The 18,382-nt window shown below is 34.7% G+C and overlaps 3 protein-coding genes across 3 annotated transcripts; 1 reads left to right on the top strand and 2 right to left on the bottom strand.

The window, feature by feature from the left end:
• Positions 1-1,653, top strand: LOC125208382 (uncharacterized). Its single transcript, XM_048107987.2, has 3 exons — positions 1-695; positions 775-1,095; positions 1,182-1,653. Exons 1-3 carry the CDS (start codon positions 437-439, stop codon positions 1,424-1,426), a joined length of 825 nt encoding a protein of 274 aa, XP_047963944.1. The 5' UTR covers positions 1-436; the 3' UTR covers positions 1,427-1,653.
• Positions 1,654-2,614: 961 nt separating this feature from the next.
• On the bottom strand, positions 2,615-3,121 carry LOC125206418 (putative calcium-binding protein CML46). Its single transcript, XM_048105671.1, has one exon. It carries the CDS (start codon positions 3,119-3,121, stop codon positions 2,615-2,617), a length of 507 nt encoding a protein of 168 aa, XP_047961628.1.
• Positions 3,122-6,909: 3,788 nt separating this feature from the next.
• LOC125204268 (cyclic dof factor 1) lies at positions 6,910-8,154 on the bottom strand. The gene is made up of 2 exons (XM_048102868.2): positions 7,897-8,154; positions 6,910-7,808 (listed from the first exon to the last, which is right to left on the bottom strand). Exons 1-2 carry the CDS (start codon positions 8,020-8,022, stop codon positions 7,224-7,226), a joined length of 711 nt encoding a protein of 236 aa, XP_047958825.1. The 5' UTR covers positions 8,023-8,154; the 3' UTR covers positions 6,910-7,223.
• Positions 8,155-18,382: the final 10,228 nt, after the last annotated feature.

Raw genomic sequence — 18,382 nt, 5'->3', positions numbered from 1 at the left:
GTATAATTACAGAATGTGAAGTGTAGAGAATGAAAATGGAAGTATAAATAGGAGGAGGTGGTGAAATTAAATGTGTGTGCAGTAAAACACAGTGGGGGTTAGGAATGGCGATAGAGAAGTGATGATGATGATGATCTGTGTTGAGATCTCTGCTACTCATACTTTCCGCTGCTGTCTTCTGTTCCCAAGATTGTTCACTCCCAAACACAAACCAAACCCACCATTCCCCTCTCTCTCTCTCTCTTCCCCAGATCTTTGTTTCCTTCCTTAATCAGAACTCGTAACAGTATCTCCTAAATAGTATGTTTTCAATTCAGACAAAGCCTTCTCCATTCCACACATCATCATCATAATCCACAACAAATTCAACTCAATCTTTATCTTTACTTTATATATATACTACTCCACTATTGTGTGTGTGTGTGTGTGTGTGTGAATGGTGTACGCCGACGAATGGGGTTTCCCATTCTCCGAAGAAGCAAACAACGAAGCGATCGATCTGAACGCGTCGTTGAACGAGGAGGAGGAGGAGGATGACATGCATGGGTCTGCAAGCAAGGACATGATGGCCCAGTCCAAGCTCTGCGCCAGAGGCCATTGGCGCCCCGCCGAGGATGCCAAGCTCAAGGATCTCGTCGCCCTCTACGGCCCCCAGAACTGGAACCTCATCGCCGAGAAGCTGGACGGCCGATCTGGTCTGCTCACACATTCTTTCTCTCTTTTAATTAAGCTGGACTAATAAATAAACTAGGGCTTGCTTCTTCTTGTTTTTAGGTAAGAGCTGCAGGCTGCGCTGGTTTAATCAGCTGGATCCCAGGATAAACCGGAGGGCTTTCACCGAGGAGGAGGAGGAGCGCCTCATGGCGGCGCACCGCCTGTACGGTAACAAATGGGCCATGATTGCGCGCCTCTTTCCGGGGAGAACCGACAATGCGGTCAAGAACCATTGGCATGTCATCATGGCTAGGAAATACCGGGAGCAATCGACCGCCTACCGCCGCCGGAAAATGGGGCACTTTGTTTTCAAGGATGAAAAGGAGATCATACCCTCCGCTGCCCTTTGGGCTCCGCAGCCTTCTCTTGCTTTCTACCCAGGTCTGCTTTGATTTGTTAATTAATCATTCAAAAAATGAGAAGAAGAAGAAGAAGAATCTTTGATTTGTTTATTGGTGCAACTGCAGGCCCGAGTTACAGTAATGAGATGATTAGCATTTTAAACCACAACAAATCATGGGAAGAAACCAACTATTCCTACCACTATTCTCCACTGCACCACCACACACTCTATCATTTCCCACGCCAACCGGAAGCCCAAGCAGCCGAGCCCGAGCCCAACCCCAACCCGGATGAGGAGGAGGATGACCGGATGGCGCCGCCTTTTATAGATTTTCTCGGAGTCGGCGGCGGCGGCGGGGGATTTAATTAGCTAGCTAGCTAGTGTTAATCTTTGAGTGAATAATTAATTAATTAATGTTGGTGTGGCATTTGGGATCAGTAGGAATTCTTTGATATTAGTATAATTTCTCTTTCCTCGTAAGTTGGAAACTGTTTGAAAATGTGTTGTCACTTCGTGATCACTGTGTTTAGTGTTTACATCTTACATATACGAGAATGGATAGTGGTGAACTGTATGGTAACATGTTAGGTGTGAATTACATAGAAAGATGCAAAAAGGCATAACTTTTGGGCACACGTTCCTGTGATTAAATGGTTCGTGTTTGTGACCAAAAATGGAAAGAGGGGAGTGAGTGATTTTGTGGGAGCAACCATTTCATCAACAACGGAAAAGACAAACAATAGATTGGAATTAACAAATTTTCAGGGAGAGTTGCATAATGAGAGAAGAGACATCCATTTCTCATGGGCCTGCAAAAATTCACTGCTCTTCCATTGGCATTCAATGTGGCTCAACTGTTTGAACAATCTCTTGCCCCATCACCACAATCTTTGCTGATTCAAACTTCATGTCACCCACATGCCTTCATCATCACCCATCCAACTCTCAATACTTGTTTCTTACCATCTTACTAACATTACATTTGCCTCAATCTATGTTCATTTACAAATTACAAATTTGAAGGATATAAATATGACTCCTTCTTCATCCTAAAAATGTCCACTTTTAGTTCGTCCCCAGAATTTGTGTACTTTTATTTTTAGTGGATTACTTATTATTCACTAGTATTAATACTTCAAACATTTTTTTATATCTCAACTCTACTTTACTAATTATGCATTATAATCTGTGTTGTTCCAAAATTCTCTATTTTTATGGGACATGAGGAGTACTAAATATGTAAAAGCAATGAAAAACCCAGTGCTCCAATTCACATTTTCACTTTATACTGATTATTATCATCTCAACTATGTAAGTATGTTAAATAGCATGTTGCCACAAACTTGCAACATACTTATTAGTATTTATTTTTGTTTATTTTGTATAAAGTGTTTATTTATAATAGAGAGCTCTGGACTACAAAACCCGCATTGGGCTAGGAATTAAAATGATTTTGATGGGCTTTGAGTACATTTGAACATAAATAAGAGTACAGTACTAACAAAATAATAAATTTGCCAAATATATAAGTTAAGCAACCACATCGAAAATGTTTCCTTAACAAAGGCATTTTTCCATGAATTTGAGAAACTCTTGAAAATCAATGAGCCCATCTCCATTAATATCATAGGATTTGATCATCCTCTTGTACTCCTCCAAATCATAACTTTCCTTCACTCCTAAGTTGGTAACAATTCTACGCAAATCACAAGCATCTATAAACCCATCATTATCAGCATCGAAAATGCTAAATGTTTCCTTAATTTCGTCGAAACTGGGCTCTTCCTCCTCAAACAGCGCCGCCAAATCTGGGATTGAATTCCCATTAATGCCCTCCATTCCTAATCTCTTCATCACCATATTAACCTCAGCAATGCTCAATATTCCTTCTCGAACCTTCAAAGGTCGTTGGCTCTTGCATTCTACAACTTTTTGCTCATCACAAGGGCTTGTTAAAGATCTTCCGAAAATTCGAAACCTCATAATAAATTTCTCGATATCAATGAAGAGTGAATTGAACAACAAAAGCAGCAGATTTGAAACAATGTTAGCCACTTTCTCCATGGTTTTCCCCCACAAAAAAATAATCGTTTTATGTGTGTGTGTGTGTTTGGTTTTCTGCACATATGATAATGTACAACACCATTTCTATTTATAAATGTATGGATTTTGGCTTGTGTATGAAGCCGGCTGGAATTTATGTGCAACTAATTTGTAATTGCGCGTTGATGCAGTCGACATATTATAAATAGATATTTGTAATTCCGGGAAATTGAAATGTTCTAATCACTATTTTAATTTACGAAAATTGTACATTTGACAAAGAAATAGTGTCTAGCTCCTTGTATGGGAACGTCCGAACGTGGGTTGGCGCCTGACAAATTAAAGTGCATTTGATTTAGGAAATGGAATGGAAATTGATGTGAAATTTCAAGGAATATTTATAACTACTCCTATTTTGCTTGGTTTTCTAAGAAATTTCAGGGAATCTGAAAATTGCTTCTTCTTTGGATATATAAATAAAGTCTTGGTCTAAGTCAAGCGTAATTAAACTTTTTAGAGTTATTTAAAAAGGGCCGGTCCTCCCGTCAAGATTCAAGAGAATATTTCTCAATAGTGTCAAAGGGAACATCAAGACCGACTCAATAACATAAATTAAAAGAATATATATCTCTAAAAGCTTGAGTTTTTAATAATGGGTGGGTGAATAGCATTAACACTCATTCATTGGCCACCTTCTCTATTCTTTCTTCCCTATTTCCTTTATTTTCAGTGTATTTATCACAATAGAAAGTAATAGTGGCGTGTGACATGGTTTAATAGTGGCGTGTGACATGGTTTGCTGGGCCAATTAAACTAATTTGACAATACTTAGCAATATAATACACTATAACAAGAATAGATTGCTAAAAATATTTTTTATGCAATTAAGGATGCTCTATTTTTATTTTTACTCTTTAATTATTAGATCACATATATCCATTGGCAGATCAAGTGATTATCCCATATGCAAATTTGTAGTCACCTTGAATGGTAAGACAATTTGCACAAGAATTTAGAGCTACTCTATAGTTTACGTGTTCAAAAATACCACAAATGCTTCAAAAGTGTCTTCATATTTAGCGTCTCATCTAAAATTAGGGAATGCAAATGAAGGTGTTAAAAAAAAAAAAATTAAGAAAATTAGTCTTTAACTAAGGAACGCTTTGTTTTTGTGTCAATTATAAGTATTTTTCAAAAAAACCCAATGCAGGTAGTTGGTCTCTATTTTATATTCTTAAAAGATACTCCTCCTGTTTAATAAAACTAGGAACTTTGGAAATAACACGAGTTTTAATGTAAAATTGGTAAAATAAGAGAGATGATGAAAAATGTGTAGTGGAATTAGTCTAGATTGTGGGGTCTATTTCTTAAAATTGAGAGTTTCTATTTTAAGAAATGTACCAAAAAGGAAATAATTTTTAGTTTTAGAAAAATGAGGAAGTAAGTTTTTTGTAGTGATAGTATATTTGTTTATTATCGAATTATTTATCCAACACTTTGTCTTTCTCCTAGCGAATTACAGTAAGTAAGTAAGTAATCGTATACTCCATCAGTTTCAAATTAGTTAAAATATTTCTGTTAAGGGGTTTAAGATAATGGTATTTAAAAGTTAAATTGAAGAGAATAAAGTTGTAAGGATCGTCAACTGCAACATTAGTTTGATATTGTCCGTTTTGGGTCAAGTCCGCACGGATTTGTTTTTAGGTCACTCCCAAAAGGCCTCATACTAATTGGGGTTGGACAGGAATTATATATACCTTCCAACTTCCCTCACTCATCCGATGTGGGATGGGTTTGTAACCCAACAAACCTCCCCTCAAACCGAGACCACATCGGGAACGCAGTCGACACGAACATGGGTCGTTCCAGCCCTGGCCCCTAGGTCATCCAGGGCCCAACTCTAACCTGAGTCTTTCAGGGCCCGACCCTTACCGGGGCTCATCCAGGCCCGACCCATAGCCACCTGGGCTCTGATACCACTTGTTAGGATCGTCGACCGCAACATTAATTTGATATTGTCCGCTTTGGGTCAAGCTCGCATGGATTTGTTTTTGGGTCACTCTCAAAATGCCTCATACTAATTGGGGTTGGACAGGAATTATATACACCTTCCAACTTCCCTCACTCATCCGATGTGGGATGGGTTTGTAACCCAACAAAAGTATTAGAATAAAATATGAGAAAGAACTAGAATAAAGTAGGAGAGAGAGTAAAAAATTTATAAAAAAAAAATGACTCAACCATTTTGAGACAATCCAAAAAAAATTGCGACTTAAGTACCTATCTCCTCCTTTTCAATGAGATAACTAATTTCTATCCTTGTAACAGAGACTAATTTTTATCTAAAATAGAGACTATGAGACAACGAGAGTTTTAATACAACATTATTGAAATACGAGAGAAAAAGAAAAAAATAATTGAGGATGTGTCATTGAATAGTGAGATTAACCTTATAGTATAATATAAGAGGGCAAAATTTCCAAAATATAAAAAATTAATTATTTTTTGCACAGACTGAAACGGCAAAAGAAATTATTTTCCGAAGAAGGAAGTAGTTATGTAAAAAATTACAATTTCAGTGGGTTTCAGAATACAATTATTTAATTTAGCCAGGTTTATCTGATATCTTGATTCGGCTTGGCCCATCCGAGTAGCATTATGGGCTTACTCAAATAACTTTTTCCCTAAAAGAGAATTAAATAGTATAGTATAATTTAACTACAAATATTATAAAATCACGATTTTGTGAAATCTAGGTTGATATTATAAGTTATAACGACGTCGAATCAAGGTGTTCATTAGCCAATAGTTCGGATAATTAATTAAGTCGCCTTCTCCAATGTAAATAAAACAAACTCTGTAAGAATTACAAATCGTAAATTACAATATTGTTAAATTTATGATTAAAAGAAAAGTAATGTTAATTTTCTTATCTCATACTCTCCAAGCCCACAAAAAATAGAGCACAATCATTTATAAAAAAATTTCAACAAATAATAACCCTACACATCATTCCACTAATACTACTTCTCATTTTTTTTTTCCCTTCTCTCTTACTTTACCAATTTCAAATTAAAACCTGTGTCATACACAAATTGCTCTATTTTTTGTGGACGTAGGGAGTGCTTTATCTCTTAATCAAATTTTATTTACGTATCTTCAGTCGCATGTATTTATGAAAACAATTAACGTTCTTTATATATGTGAGAAAATAAAAGGATAAAGAAAAGTATATATATTGATACGGAAGAATATAGAGAATAAATAAAAGTTGTCGCAGCACCACATGGTTTAAGAGCTTGGTCCCATTCCAACTAATTTACTGCTAAAAAAGTTTGTGGTCTGCAATTGCTGAAAACAACATCTAAATATCTCCCTTGTCTCACACTTGTCTCTCACCTTTTAGATCATTGAATTTGAAACACACCAAACAAGACAGAAAATCAAATTATGAAATTAAAGAAAAATAATTTCTCCGAATCTAACTTGCTGCCGGACTGCCAGTAGCTATTTTCCTAAACAGATTTGTGTGGTAGTAATTAATAGTATATTCTTTCGTGTTACAATATCGTTGGAGGAATGGATTTTAAATAGGCCAAATTTAGCAAAGAAAATAATTTATGGTCCCATATTTTCAGCACCAGGAGATTGTTTATTCATTTTCCATTCAGATGGAATGCATTGTCATATTCTATTCATTAATTCTTGGATTCACCAATCAGGTGCATGCTGAAAACTTAGGAAAGTAGGAAGCAATTTAGGACCAATGTCATGTATTTAATAAACCAGAATAAATCAACAAAATATGATAGTCATAACCTTACTCAACCTAAGATTTGAACTTTTGATCATTGGGTTCACCAAAAATGCTTTTGTTACAAAGGATGTCTACTTACAGACAATCACAGAAAGGGCTCTTTTCAATCTACAAAACTCCCAAGATTTATTTGCTTTCCAAAGTTAGAGAAAGATATGTACATTTGTACAAGCAGAATAAATATATTATGCAAATTCTATCCCCATATATATAAAAACTCATAAAATCCCCAAAATTAGACAATACTATCATCTAGTGTTAGAATGTATATATAGATATATAACAAGACCAAAAAGCAAGGTTTAATTAGGTTGAGGCCCTTTCATGGAAGTTAAGCGAGCGCGACAAAGCCGCGGGATTCGCCCGCAGCAGTTTCGCTGCTGCGAGCGTAGTATCATCTCCAACGCCTCTCCTCCCAACAAACATGCCCCCGCTGTCCTTGTTGATCCCCAGAGTCGTCCATATGGAGCTCTTGGCCGCCTCGCTGGGGTCATGAATCCTCAGCGTCTTCGGCACCAAAACCCCGTCTCGCGAGTGCTTCCCGAGGCCTGAGCTGCAGTAGAATGCGGCGGGATAGAAGCTGAGGGGGAAGCCGTGATGGGGGGCGAAGAGCAAAGCATCGGCGTGGTAGTTGGGATGGATGGAGTTCTTGGTTTTGCGGCGGCCGGATCCGACGGCGACGTTTCGCATGGTGCCGCCGCTTGTCCAGTATCTCTGGCACTTCTTGCAGAAGTGACGTGGCTGGTTGACGTTGTAGTTGTTGAAGTAGCAGAATTTGGTGTCCATGCTGCTGCACCGTGGGCACGGGATTATCTTCTCCGGCTTCTTCCCCGCCACCGCCTCCTTCTTTTCATCTTCGCTTGACCCGTTGTCCTCAACTACCGATTCATCCTGTATGTATAATTCATACTAAAAGAGTGGACCAACACATTCATGCCTAAATTGAGTACTTAAAAAAGAGCAAGAAATATATAAGTACCTTGCTGTCAGGAGAAGTGGATGATGTGAAGGAATGAGAAAGTGATGCATCATCGGGAAAGAGGGTGTCTGGCGATATGGTTTTACCGAACAGTTTGATTGCTGAATCTTTTATAACTTCTGACATTCTTTATGATCAGCAGCAGTTTCTGTCTCTGCAATTTAAAGATCTCTCTTTCTACCTAATAGAGAGACGTCTTTCCTCTTCTATCTGTTCGGAAATTTTCAGTTATTTTGGTTTACCCTTTTTCTCTTTTTTTCTTTGAATTTGCGGTGTATATGGAAGATGGAAGTTGGGCCAGGGAGCCACGTCAGCGGTGCAAATGAATTCTGAGCCACAAGTTTGTTTTGTGGCCTTGCGAAAATCTTAATAATGGATTTCAGAGTGCCGCCTTTGAATTCAACCTTTTTCTTCAACTAAATGCCTTTTTCTTCTACACCTCATGTTTCTATTTCTTCTTGTTTTACTCATCAAATATTACTTGACTCACTGCGTAAAAGTATTCCAATTTTCACTTTCTATGGATTTTAAATAAATAAGCGAGTATTTTTTTATTGTAAATTTATCATGACAAACAAAAAAAGAGATTATTATATAAATTTTATTTATTAAATCAATTGTTTTACCATATGTTTCTATGTGCTTTCTTCTCATTTTTAAAAAAAATGCAATCATATAGGTGAAAAATTGTTGGATTTTTGACTACGAAAATGTTGGATTTTGCCAGTGTTAAAATAAAAGATAGTACTACTTGTTCCATGACGTTAGTATAATCAAAGTAAGAGAATTCTCTTAAACTATTATACTAGAACGGAGTACTAATTAAGAGCTCAAGTACTTTTCATACAATTACATCAATCACTAGTCTATAGTCTTGTAAATGAACCTAGTCAAAAATCTTTATTTTTAGTTTCGTTGTGAGAAAAATCTCTATGTAACTAAGTAAGGGTTTGAGTTTTTCCAAAGGAAGGAGAGTTTGATGAATATTGCATAATTGTGGAAATTTGTCATATGGTGAATTTCTTTTGAACTTTGTGGTGTTTCTCCAAATTTGAATTTTTTTCAGATTAAATTCTTATGTTGGTGATTGTCATTTTTGTTTCTTCCAAATTGGTTGAGGAGTTGATTTTCCAACAAATAGTATATGTGCCCTGTTTAAGATATCTTGACATTTTAAGTAGTCACTCCGTCTCACTCAACATATTTACTTTTTCTTTATAGTTTGGAAATAAATCCATCTCTCGACTTAATCCATCTAACAAATTTTCCTAAAATCTCGTGCCACTCAAGAATGTGGACATCTTGAGTAAGACGGATGAAGTATAATAATGTGGTTTACAATATTGTTTGATCAAAATGTATCTTTTCTGTGGCAAATATTTGGAGAACAATAAGTGAAAATGATTTCTAGTTCAATAAAGTTTGGTGAAAAAGTCAACTTTGCTTGTGGTGTGTAAGTCAAGGATGTGTAATGTGTTGATGCAATCTGGTGTTTATAAGGCTATGACGAGTTAACCGGATTAAACCTGAGTTACAAGCTAGAAAGATTCTGGTATCAGAGATGAGATTGTGATAATTTGAATTTAAGGGAGAGAAACATAAGTAGTAATGTTTCTAGTCTTGCTCAAAAAAAAAAAAATCTTCAAACGTACATGAGATTTCGAGTATGAAAAAAGTGTAGGAAGAATTGGAGCTCTAGACCAAGCATAGGGCATTTCAAATTGATTGCATACGAAGGAAAATTTCATACTTTATAGATGGGAATTTTCAGAATATTTGCTTATTTTTAATGACATTATCTGTGAACTATGAATATTGGATCGATGTGGAAAATGGATATGAATATTGAATCGGTGTGGAAAATGGAATGATGATATGGCGTTAAGACTCATTTTATCTCTAACATATTCCTATGATGTGGAAAATGGATATGAATATTGGATCGCTGTGGAAAATGGAAATGATGATATGGCGTTAAGACTCATTTTATCTCTAACATATTCCTATGAACACTTCAAACCAATTTTGATATATGAGAATAAAGGTTTAACTTTGATGAAATCGCATGAAAACTTCTCTATGATGGCGTTCGGTTGTCATGACTAATTATCATGAGACTATCCATCTAGAATTAAGTTGTGGGATTATTTTAGTTGGAGGGGGGAGGCTATGTCTAATTATCATGAGGCTATCCATCTAGGATTAAGTTGTGGGGGACAATCTTATCAACCAAACATGATACACATTTAATCATGAGATTTAGTCTTGCCAACCGAACACCCCCTATGAGTAAAGAAGATTGACAAATACTAGTACTACTGTCTACTGTATAAGAGCATCTCCGTGGGGAGAGATAAATGGAGAGGTAAAGTTATATAACTACCAGTCATTTTTTTTTTTTATGAAAAATTATTCTCCAAGGGGAGAGGTAAATGGAGAGGTAAAGTTATATATATAACTACCATATTAACCTTTTTTTTTTATGAAAAATCATTCACCAAGGGGAGAGGTAAATGGAGAGGTATTAAACATTTTCCCATTTTGAAGAGGTATCTTTATCTCTCAATTTTATAACTACCATATTTGTCTCCTTTTCACCATTCTCCAAGGGAGAAGGTATTTGAGGATGTATCACATATTATGTTTTTAATGCATTTTGTACTATTATTTTATGTTTAAAAAATCATTTATCTTTCTATATACCTTTTTTCTTTGGAGTATATTTCTTTTAAGAAGAGTATATTTCATTTTTTGGTGAGGTATATAAATGATATACCTCTTTTATTTACCCTTCCTTGTTGGAGATGCTCTAAGGCAAATTTTAACAGAAAAATCAACAATGATACTCCCTCCATCCCAAAAGAATATACACTTTGGGTTTGACATGGATTTTAATGCAAAATTGGTAAAGTAAGAGAGATAGAAAGAAAAAGTAATTAAAGTATTATCAGTGGATAATAAGTCCCAACTTATTAGAAATAAAAAGAAGTTTTAAAAATAGAAGCTGCATATTCTTGTCAGATAGATTAAAAGGGAAAGAGTGGATGATCTTGTGGGGGAGATTGGAAGGGTATTGATTGTTGAAATTGCAGAAAGCCAATATGCATATGAATTATGAAGCAAAATTGTATAAGCCAGAGTATATTTCTTTTAGAGAATTAATTATACAGAGAATATAAAGGATATTTTGCAGAGCAAATTTCCAAGCTGTCAAAGTCTGACAAAGAGTCGCACGTGGCAGTTGGGCCACGCGTGCTGGCGTGAAGGGCCCCATCTGAAAAGGTTTGTGAAAGAAGCCCATCTGTCAGCCCAGGTTAGCTCCTCAACCAGCTAACAGCTTTTGGACGCGTGTCCCACTGACGTAAGCAAATGAGCCCACACAGCGGAGAATCATTTTTTCGTGGCTGAGGTTTGTCGATCCAAATCCAACTGAAGCAATACCTTTCACCAGTGTTTGACACGTGTCAGAGATAAGACTGGGTCCACGGAGTATCTTTTCCTCCATTATCCTGTGCGCTAAATCATTTTCCATATTTATTAATTACTACATATGGTTTTTTATTCCCCAAGTGGGAAATTGCTCACCTCCCTTCGTCTTATTATAGGTGAAACATTTCTTTTGAACATAAATTTTTATGAGTAAAAAAGACGAGAGAAAAAATAAAAAAGAAGAGAAAGTAAGAGAGAAATTAAATGTTGTTTTTTTCATGAAAAGGAAATGTCTCACTTATAGTGAGACGTCTTAAAAAGGTATACGTCTCACTTGTAATGAGACGGATGGAGTATATAACTGATCAAGTGGGAAAGAGAAAGAGAAAGAATAGTGAAAATAGTATTAGTGAAAATGGTGGTTCATATTATTTGTAGTGTAATTAAATTTACAAAATTAAAAACTTTATACTTTTCAGAAATGAATTAAAAAAGACATAGTTCATAATTTTCTGTTTCCGGGAGCGAAGGGAATATTTGAAATTTTACCGTATATATATCTACTCACTCCAACTTTGTACCAACAAACAAAGTATTGTATTTTTTAAACTTATTATTTCAAGATATACAAATAACACATATAGACTCAAAATTTTCAAATCTTAAATCTCCAACTTATTAAATTGAGTTGGAGACATCTTATCGTAGTCATCGTCATTCACCAACAAATAACTATGATTAGAGTTTAGGTTACTTGAAATGAAATTGCACAAATCTTAAAGTAACGTCAATGCATAGGTGAAATAATAAATAAAAACATTTACGCATAAAGTGATTTTTTTATATATATTAAAAAATCATTTGTCGGCATACATTTTTTGAGGTATTGTCGGGTCATTGAGATACAGAATGTGGATAAATAATTGCTCCTAGCAGTAAGGGTGCTCCATAAGAGAATGCGTCATTTGCGTGGCACCGTAAGTATAAACAGTATAATAAATAGACCTGCTTATTCGGCCGGTTCCGGTTCTAACCGGACCGGTTGACCGGTTAACCGGTTTTAAATTTTCATAAATCCTAGAACCGGAACCGGAACCGAAATCGATCGGTTCCGGTTTGGAATCGGCCGGTTAAGAACCGGTCGATTCCGGTTCCGAACCGGAACCGATGTGTAATTTTAATCCGAATTTATTTATAATTTTAAATAGTTCAATACTAAAAAAAATAATAAGCCAAACATCTAGAAATATAACAAATAATACCTAAAAAATCAAGTAAATACACAAAAGTACAAACCAACAATACAATAATATTCATATATGGATAAGAGTGATGTCAAGTGTAGTAGGTCGGACTAGTTTATGTTAGCAATTTTTTAATAAAAAAATAGGAGTTCTAAACTTTAGCAATTTTTAAAAAAAATAAGTTTTAAAATTGAATTTCAATTCCCCTTTTTGGCTAAACAAATATTCAATGGAATTTCTAATATTACTAATTGATCTTGTTGTGACTTTTTGGTTTATAACGCAGCAGTTAATAAATTATTCACAAACATGTTAAAAGCGTATGTTAAATGAATTGTTACATGTATTTGTTATAAAGTTAAATTTCTATCATATGAAATGATATTGTAATTGTATAAGTTCTTTTGGAAATTAAAAACAAACTTATGATGTCCTACTCATTATAATTAGTTCATAAAAAATTGATTGGGGAAATAATTGTAGATTCAAAATATCACGGTTTAAACATTTTAAATACTTCAGAAACAGAACTCGCAAATCTAACACTTTTTAAATCTAAAAATCACTCAATGTTTCAAATTATTTTAATTTAATTCAAAATTAATTCAATTAAATTAGATGTATTAGTATATTAAATTATAAAAAAATAAAATTAAATTATGATCCGGTTACCGGTTAGGAACCGGAACCGACCGGTTCCAAACCGGAACCGGTTTTATTTAAAAAGTTGGAACCGGTACCGGAACCGGAACCGGAAAACCGTTTAAGCACCCCTAATAATAAACAATCATTTGAAGAAAAAAAATAATTATACTAATTTATTTAAATTATATGATCCAAACTTATTTTAAAACTTATATGACCCACTGCGATCGGTATTCAAACATTTAAAGATATTACTCCACAGCATTAAATTTGAATTGAAGTTATGATGACATCACTAAATTGGGAACTTGTCGGCCAAAATTCTTGTAATAGGTCCAAGTGAAAACTAGATTCCCCAAATGTATCACTTCTTTCATTACGTCTGTTAGAAATAGTATTACGTGGCAAATGTTGATCCGTTAAATAATCCTAAAATCCCTATGATGCCAAAGTGGATCTAGCAACATATATAGATTCCTGAGATTAGACAGGTCACTTATATTATAAGATTATTTTATTAAGTTGCGAAAAGTGGATTAGGAATGGATTAGGAGATCCGTTCCAGAGTAAAAGAAACTCCAGATAAAAATAGTTGAAAGATCATCACTAGTCATGAATGCCGAATGATTGATAGAGAGATGAAATATGAAAGTGAACCTTAACCTAATTAATTATATGATCAACGACAAATTCAAAGGTTTGATTTTTAATGAAATATTTTAGCCTTGATGATAAGCTGGTAGTGGGATTAATCAACTCTGTGGCCAAACCCGAATCCACCTTACTTGATCCAACGTTGTCTGATGTATAGATAAAATAAGCGATGCGATATTGTTAGTTGTTGTGGATAGGCGGCAATAGGCACAAGTGACCACACAACTTTGGATGATGGCAAACATGTCAACCTCAATTCTTCAAATTCCTCTCAAATTTGGCTGACCGAACTGCATTTACCATTTGCATTGAGTGCTTTACTTGTGGCTCCGGACAATACCTTAATTCCCAGGATTTAATTTTCTTCAACATCTCCATTCATTAATTTCTATGTACATTCGACCATAACAATATTACTATTTGATTCGAAAAAACTCATTAATAGTACTGTAAATTTGAAAATTAAAGTACTCCAATATCTTATCAAGATTTATCCCATGGAATGCGAATGAACGCACTATGAATTTGCTAGTGTATCACAAAAAGGGTTTTGGCATCCCTATAAAGTAATTACAAATATTATCTTCCACCTTTCTCATTTTTATTATAAAAAAAATATGTAAAAACTCTTTATATCATGAAAAATTATGCAAAATGACACATCTATCCATTTTGATCTTCTTCTTCCTAATACTTTCTGAAATTTTAGAAAAAAAACCTAATTCTCTTTTTTTTTCAAAGTTTAGAAAAACCAGCAATCTTTTGCTTCCTCATTATTCTGCAAAAGTTTAGAAGAAGCAGATCATAGTCCAGAACATATCCAAATAAAAAGGCCTTTCGAAATTTTGGCTACTGAAAAAATGAACAAGAGTTGAAGAATCTTTAAAACCAGAAAGATGGAATCTTTTGGAATGTAGTAAAGTATGCTGATTTGAGGCGAGCAAGCCATGTATGTGTTTAATTAAGGGTTGTCGCAGGTTTAATGGTGAGAGTTCTAAAATTCAAATATTTTATTGTAATATCATTAAGGGTAATTTTGTCATTCCCGTAATCAAATATTTGTTTTATCATTATTGTATTTAGTAGTAGGTCCAAAAATCAAATCCATCGTTACTCCCTAACCAAGAAATGTTGTATCTAAACCAAATTAAGTTTGATGCCGGAATCACCCTCGAATAAGAAGCATGAAACACGGTGGTAAAGAAGGCGTTGTAATGTCAAAATTGGGTTTGAAAAGAAAAGAAAGGATGAGAGCATCTAAGATATTGGAATATCTTTAAAAATTATTCAAAGCTTGGAAAAGGAACATGCTATTGCTATGCTATGTAAACCACCTAAATCTATCCACAAAGAAGAAAAGCAGAGACAATGAAATGATAATAATGCCTAAGTGGAGGAAGTGGGTGTGAGGTGTCAGCCACTTCTAGTACTAGAAAAGAAATAAACACCCCAATTTATCTTGTATAGTCTCTTGTTGCAGAACTAGAAAGTTTTCCCCTTTGGCGTGCATCATGCATTGCCCCATTCTCTTAAAAGGTCCATATCTTCATGCTATATCATTTTTGCTCGTGGAATTGTGGCAGAAATATGATGATTGTTTTTGGGTGGATATTTTCAAGGTTTAGGACAGAGAGTTTAATTATTAGCAGACAATTATTGACTAATTAACCTAGGATTAGGAACTGAAGCAATATGAGGATTAGTTGACTTATTGATCATTGGTCAAGTTTGTCGCTTTATAAACGTTTTTTTAAGATCATAAACTTACTTTTATTTTATTATTTTTTTCATGAAAGATGATGAACTATTATTAGTCTGCCACTTTGACATGAAGAAGAGCTTTGCTCTTGATGCGTATGTGTGTGTGATCCATTAATTTGCAGGTCATGTTTCGATGAATTTCTTGTATAGTTTTCAGAAAACTGATGAACACATGCGAACGTGTTCCCAAATCCTAAACACACAGGAGGCGGAGCCAGAATTTTGTGCTTGGAGTGCGACGAATAATACAATAATACATAACATAAACATAAACATAAACGTAAAATTAAATACTTAATAGTATGTAAACTAATACATTCAACAAAGTCTTCATTTGGTGAAGTTAGTAATAATATCGTCATCAAAAACTTGTAGAAACATGTCATCGAATAGAAGAGCTTTAAGGCGGAGATGGATGCAGGAGGAGGCAAACGGCTTCTGAGAAGAGAAAACCGGACTTATTTGCATCAGCAGATCTATCATAGCTGAGAGAGTGAGTGAAACATTATCTGCCACTAATGAATTTGGAGAAAAATGTACTAGTAGCTTTCCTTACTTAGCTATCTGTATATGCTACACTATATTTTCAGTTGTTATTCATAAAGTTGGGCTTATTATCTCAATATCATTACATGAATTGATGATATATGCTAAAGCAGAATTGGACTGCACATGATCGATATATGTAGCATAGTACTATGAAAAATGGGTGGCTACAAAACTAGTAAAATATTAGGTCACAATATTCAACTTTATGCAACCTCACTCTATCCAACGGAAGCTCCCCCTTGTGAAACCATACCAAATTTACATTTTCTTGTATGATCTTATTTAATCTTCCTAATGCAAAAATCTTGCTGTCTAAAGTTGTTATGTACAAATTGTTTCTCAAATGATGAGCAACACATGCGATGACATTTGTTGAAACAGAAAAATAACTGACTCAACGATATATCTAAGGCTTCGAGCCAACCAGAGAGGAAGCGAATGCTTGCATAATGCTGGCGTAAGGGATTACAATGATATATCCACAAAATTTAACGTGGATAAATATTACCAGTAATAAGAAAAATCAATTGGTGGGAGATTGTGACAAGTTCCTTTTGTTGATTCCTGAGTGGGACCCAAAGAGAATAATAATTTGATGACTTTTGATTCAATGGAGCTTCCCTCAAAATCCCAAGGCCTTGTTTTGCATCATCCTAGAATCTCCTTTACTCTCCATGGAATATATAAAAGTACACCAACCTGCTTAAAGGGAAAGCTCTTGTTTCTTCACCTCATTTTTCAAACTTTTGGGCCACTTATGTCTTCCCATTTCCCTTTTCAATGTGAACTTGATTTCTTTTAGATTGCGGTATAGACAAAGCAACATAGTTATCCATGCTAGCTAAATTGGCCTCGTTGAAGGTTGCGTTTAGAGTTTACTTCGATTTGGTACTGCTCTCACGTCGTGCATAGAAACAGTGCTTTACCCCTAGATGTTCAGTCAACTGTTGCGCCTCAACATAGTTAGACACGAGTGAGCAATGTAACATGTATTGAGTGTAAGAGCTAAAAGCTAAACATTAAGCGTTTGTTTTCTTTTTTTTCTACTTTGCATCTAATGATCTTCTCTATAAAGATAAGTAATGGCAATGCTTTTTTGGTGATCAATCATTGAATTTTTATTCCATGGATCCGACTCTTTGCGCGCAACCCAAGAAATGCAAAAGACTGATCTGATCTAAATGACTTTTGGGATTTGCTGTTTGCCATTGTGCCTCTCTCCTATTCCTTTTATTGATTTACAATTTTTTGTAAAAATAATAATGAATTTATCTTATTTCATAGGCAATTTCAAGACATGCAATTTTTTACGTGTGAATTTTAATTTTCTCCCTCCCTTTTTCATGGATTGCTTTAGTGTGGATGCATATATTAATGTGAGGCTTTTTGTCATTTCCTTGTGTCTGTGATTGAGGGGAAAAAAAGATTCTATTACCACTTAATTAAATTCCAAACAGACATCATTGTTTATATATTCAGGAAACAACTTTCAATAATTAAATCCTTAATGATCAAAAGGCAAAAGACTAGGTTAGACTGCTTCACTTCATCAACTTGACTGCACAATATTTTAAATCTTTGAGCAAGAATCCATGCAATTCTTGGACTTTAAGCAAAGAGGAAAAGATGGGCTTTCTTTATATCATTTTGACACTTCAAATACTATAAAATATAAATACATATTTTAAGACTGCTGCACAGATTGAATTTCTGACATAACTAAACTCATTCTTGAATAGTGCTTCTGTTTCTGCCTAAATATGTTAGTATGAGTTTCTGTTATTGTTTGGTTCAGAGTGTCAGACAGCTACAAAATGAAAAAAACAAGATGGCCAAAAGGGTCATTGTACCAAATTGTTTTTTATCATGTCAATCATATTATACCTGATTATTAATATGAATGCAGTACTTATCGATAACACTAATACTTGCTTGTCCAAAAATCTAATGCTAGATTCCTTTATTCCTCTATCCCTACAAGAAACAAAAAGAACCGGCCAAATCTATCCACACCACACCCTCTCAGGAAGGAAATTGGAAAAAGAAAAATGTGATAATCATCCCCCAAAAACTAAATAAGTCTATATGTATTGATTTTGTTATCCCTTTCAATCTTTAAAAAGAAACATATCATGATGATTAAATTTTCTTTCTTCTTTCCATCAAAGCTTCTTAAGGGGTTTTACAAAAGTTGCTCCCATTAT

This window comes from Salvia hispanica, chromosome 6, assembly GCF_029641045.1.
Source record: "Salvia hispanica isolate PSC_SH4W2 chromosome 6, Shi_PSC_v1, whole genome shotgun sequence".
NCBI lineage: Eukaryota > Viridiplantae > Streptophyta > Magnoliopsida > Lamiales > Lamiaceae > Salvia > Salvia hispanica.
The sequence above is the reverse complement of the archived record's forward strand: the minus strand, read 5'-3'. Positions and strand labels throughout refer to the sequence as shown.

Excerpts from the sequence above, each read along its gene's own strand:
- LOC125208382 (XM_048107987.2), top strand. The coding sequence starts at position 437 with ATGGTGTACGCCGACGAATGGGGTTTCCCATTCTCCGAAGAAGCAAAC. Across the intron at positions 696-774 it reads GAAGCTGGACGGCCGATCTG|GTAAGAGCTGCAGGCTGCGC; the intron begins GTCTGCTCACAC and ends TCTTGTTTTTAG. Across the intron at positions 1,096-1,181 it reads TTCTCTTGCTTTCTACCCAG|GCCCGAGTTACAGTAATGAG; the intron begins GTCTGCTTTGAT and ends GTGCAACTGCAG.
- LOC125206418 (XM_048105671.1), bottom strand. The coding sequence starts at position 3,121 with ATGGAGAAAGTGGCTAACATTGTTTCAAATCTGCTGCTTTTGTTGTTC.
- LOC125204268 (XM_048102868.2), bottom strand. The coding sequence starts at position 8,022 with ATGTCAGAAGTTATAAAAGATTCAGCAATCAAACTGTTCGGTAAAACC. Across the intron at positions 7,809-7,896 it reads CCACTTCTCCTGACAGCAAG|GATGAATCGGTAGTTGAGGA; the intron begins GTACTTATATAT and ends TTATACATACAG.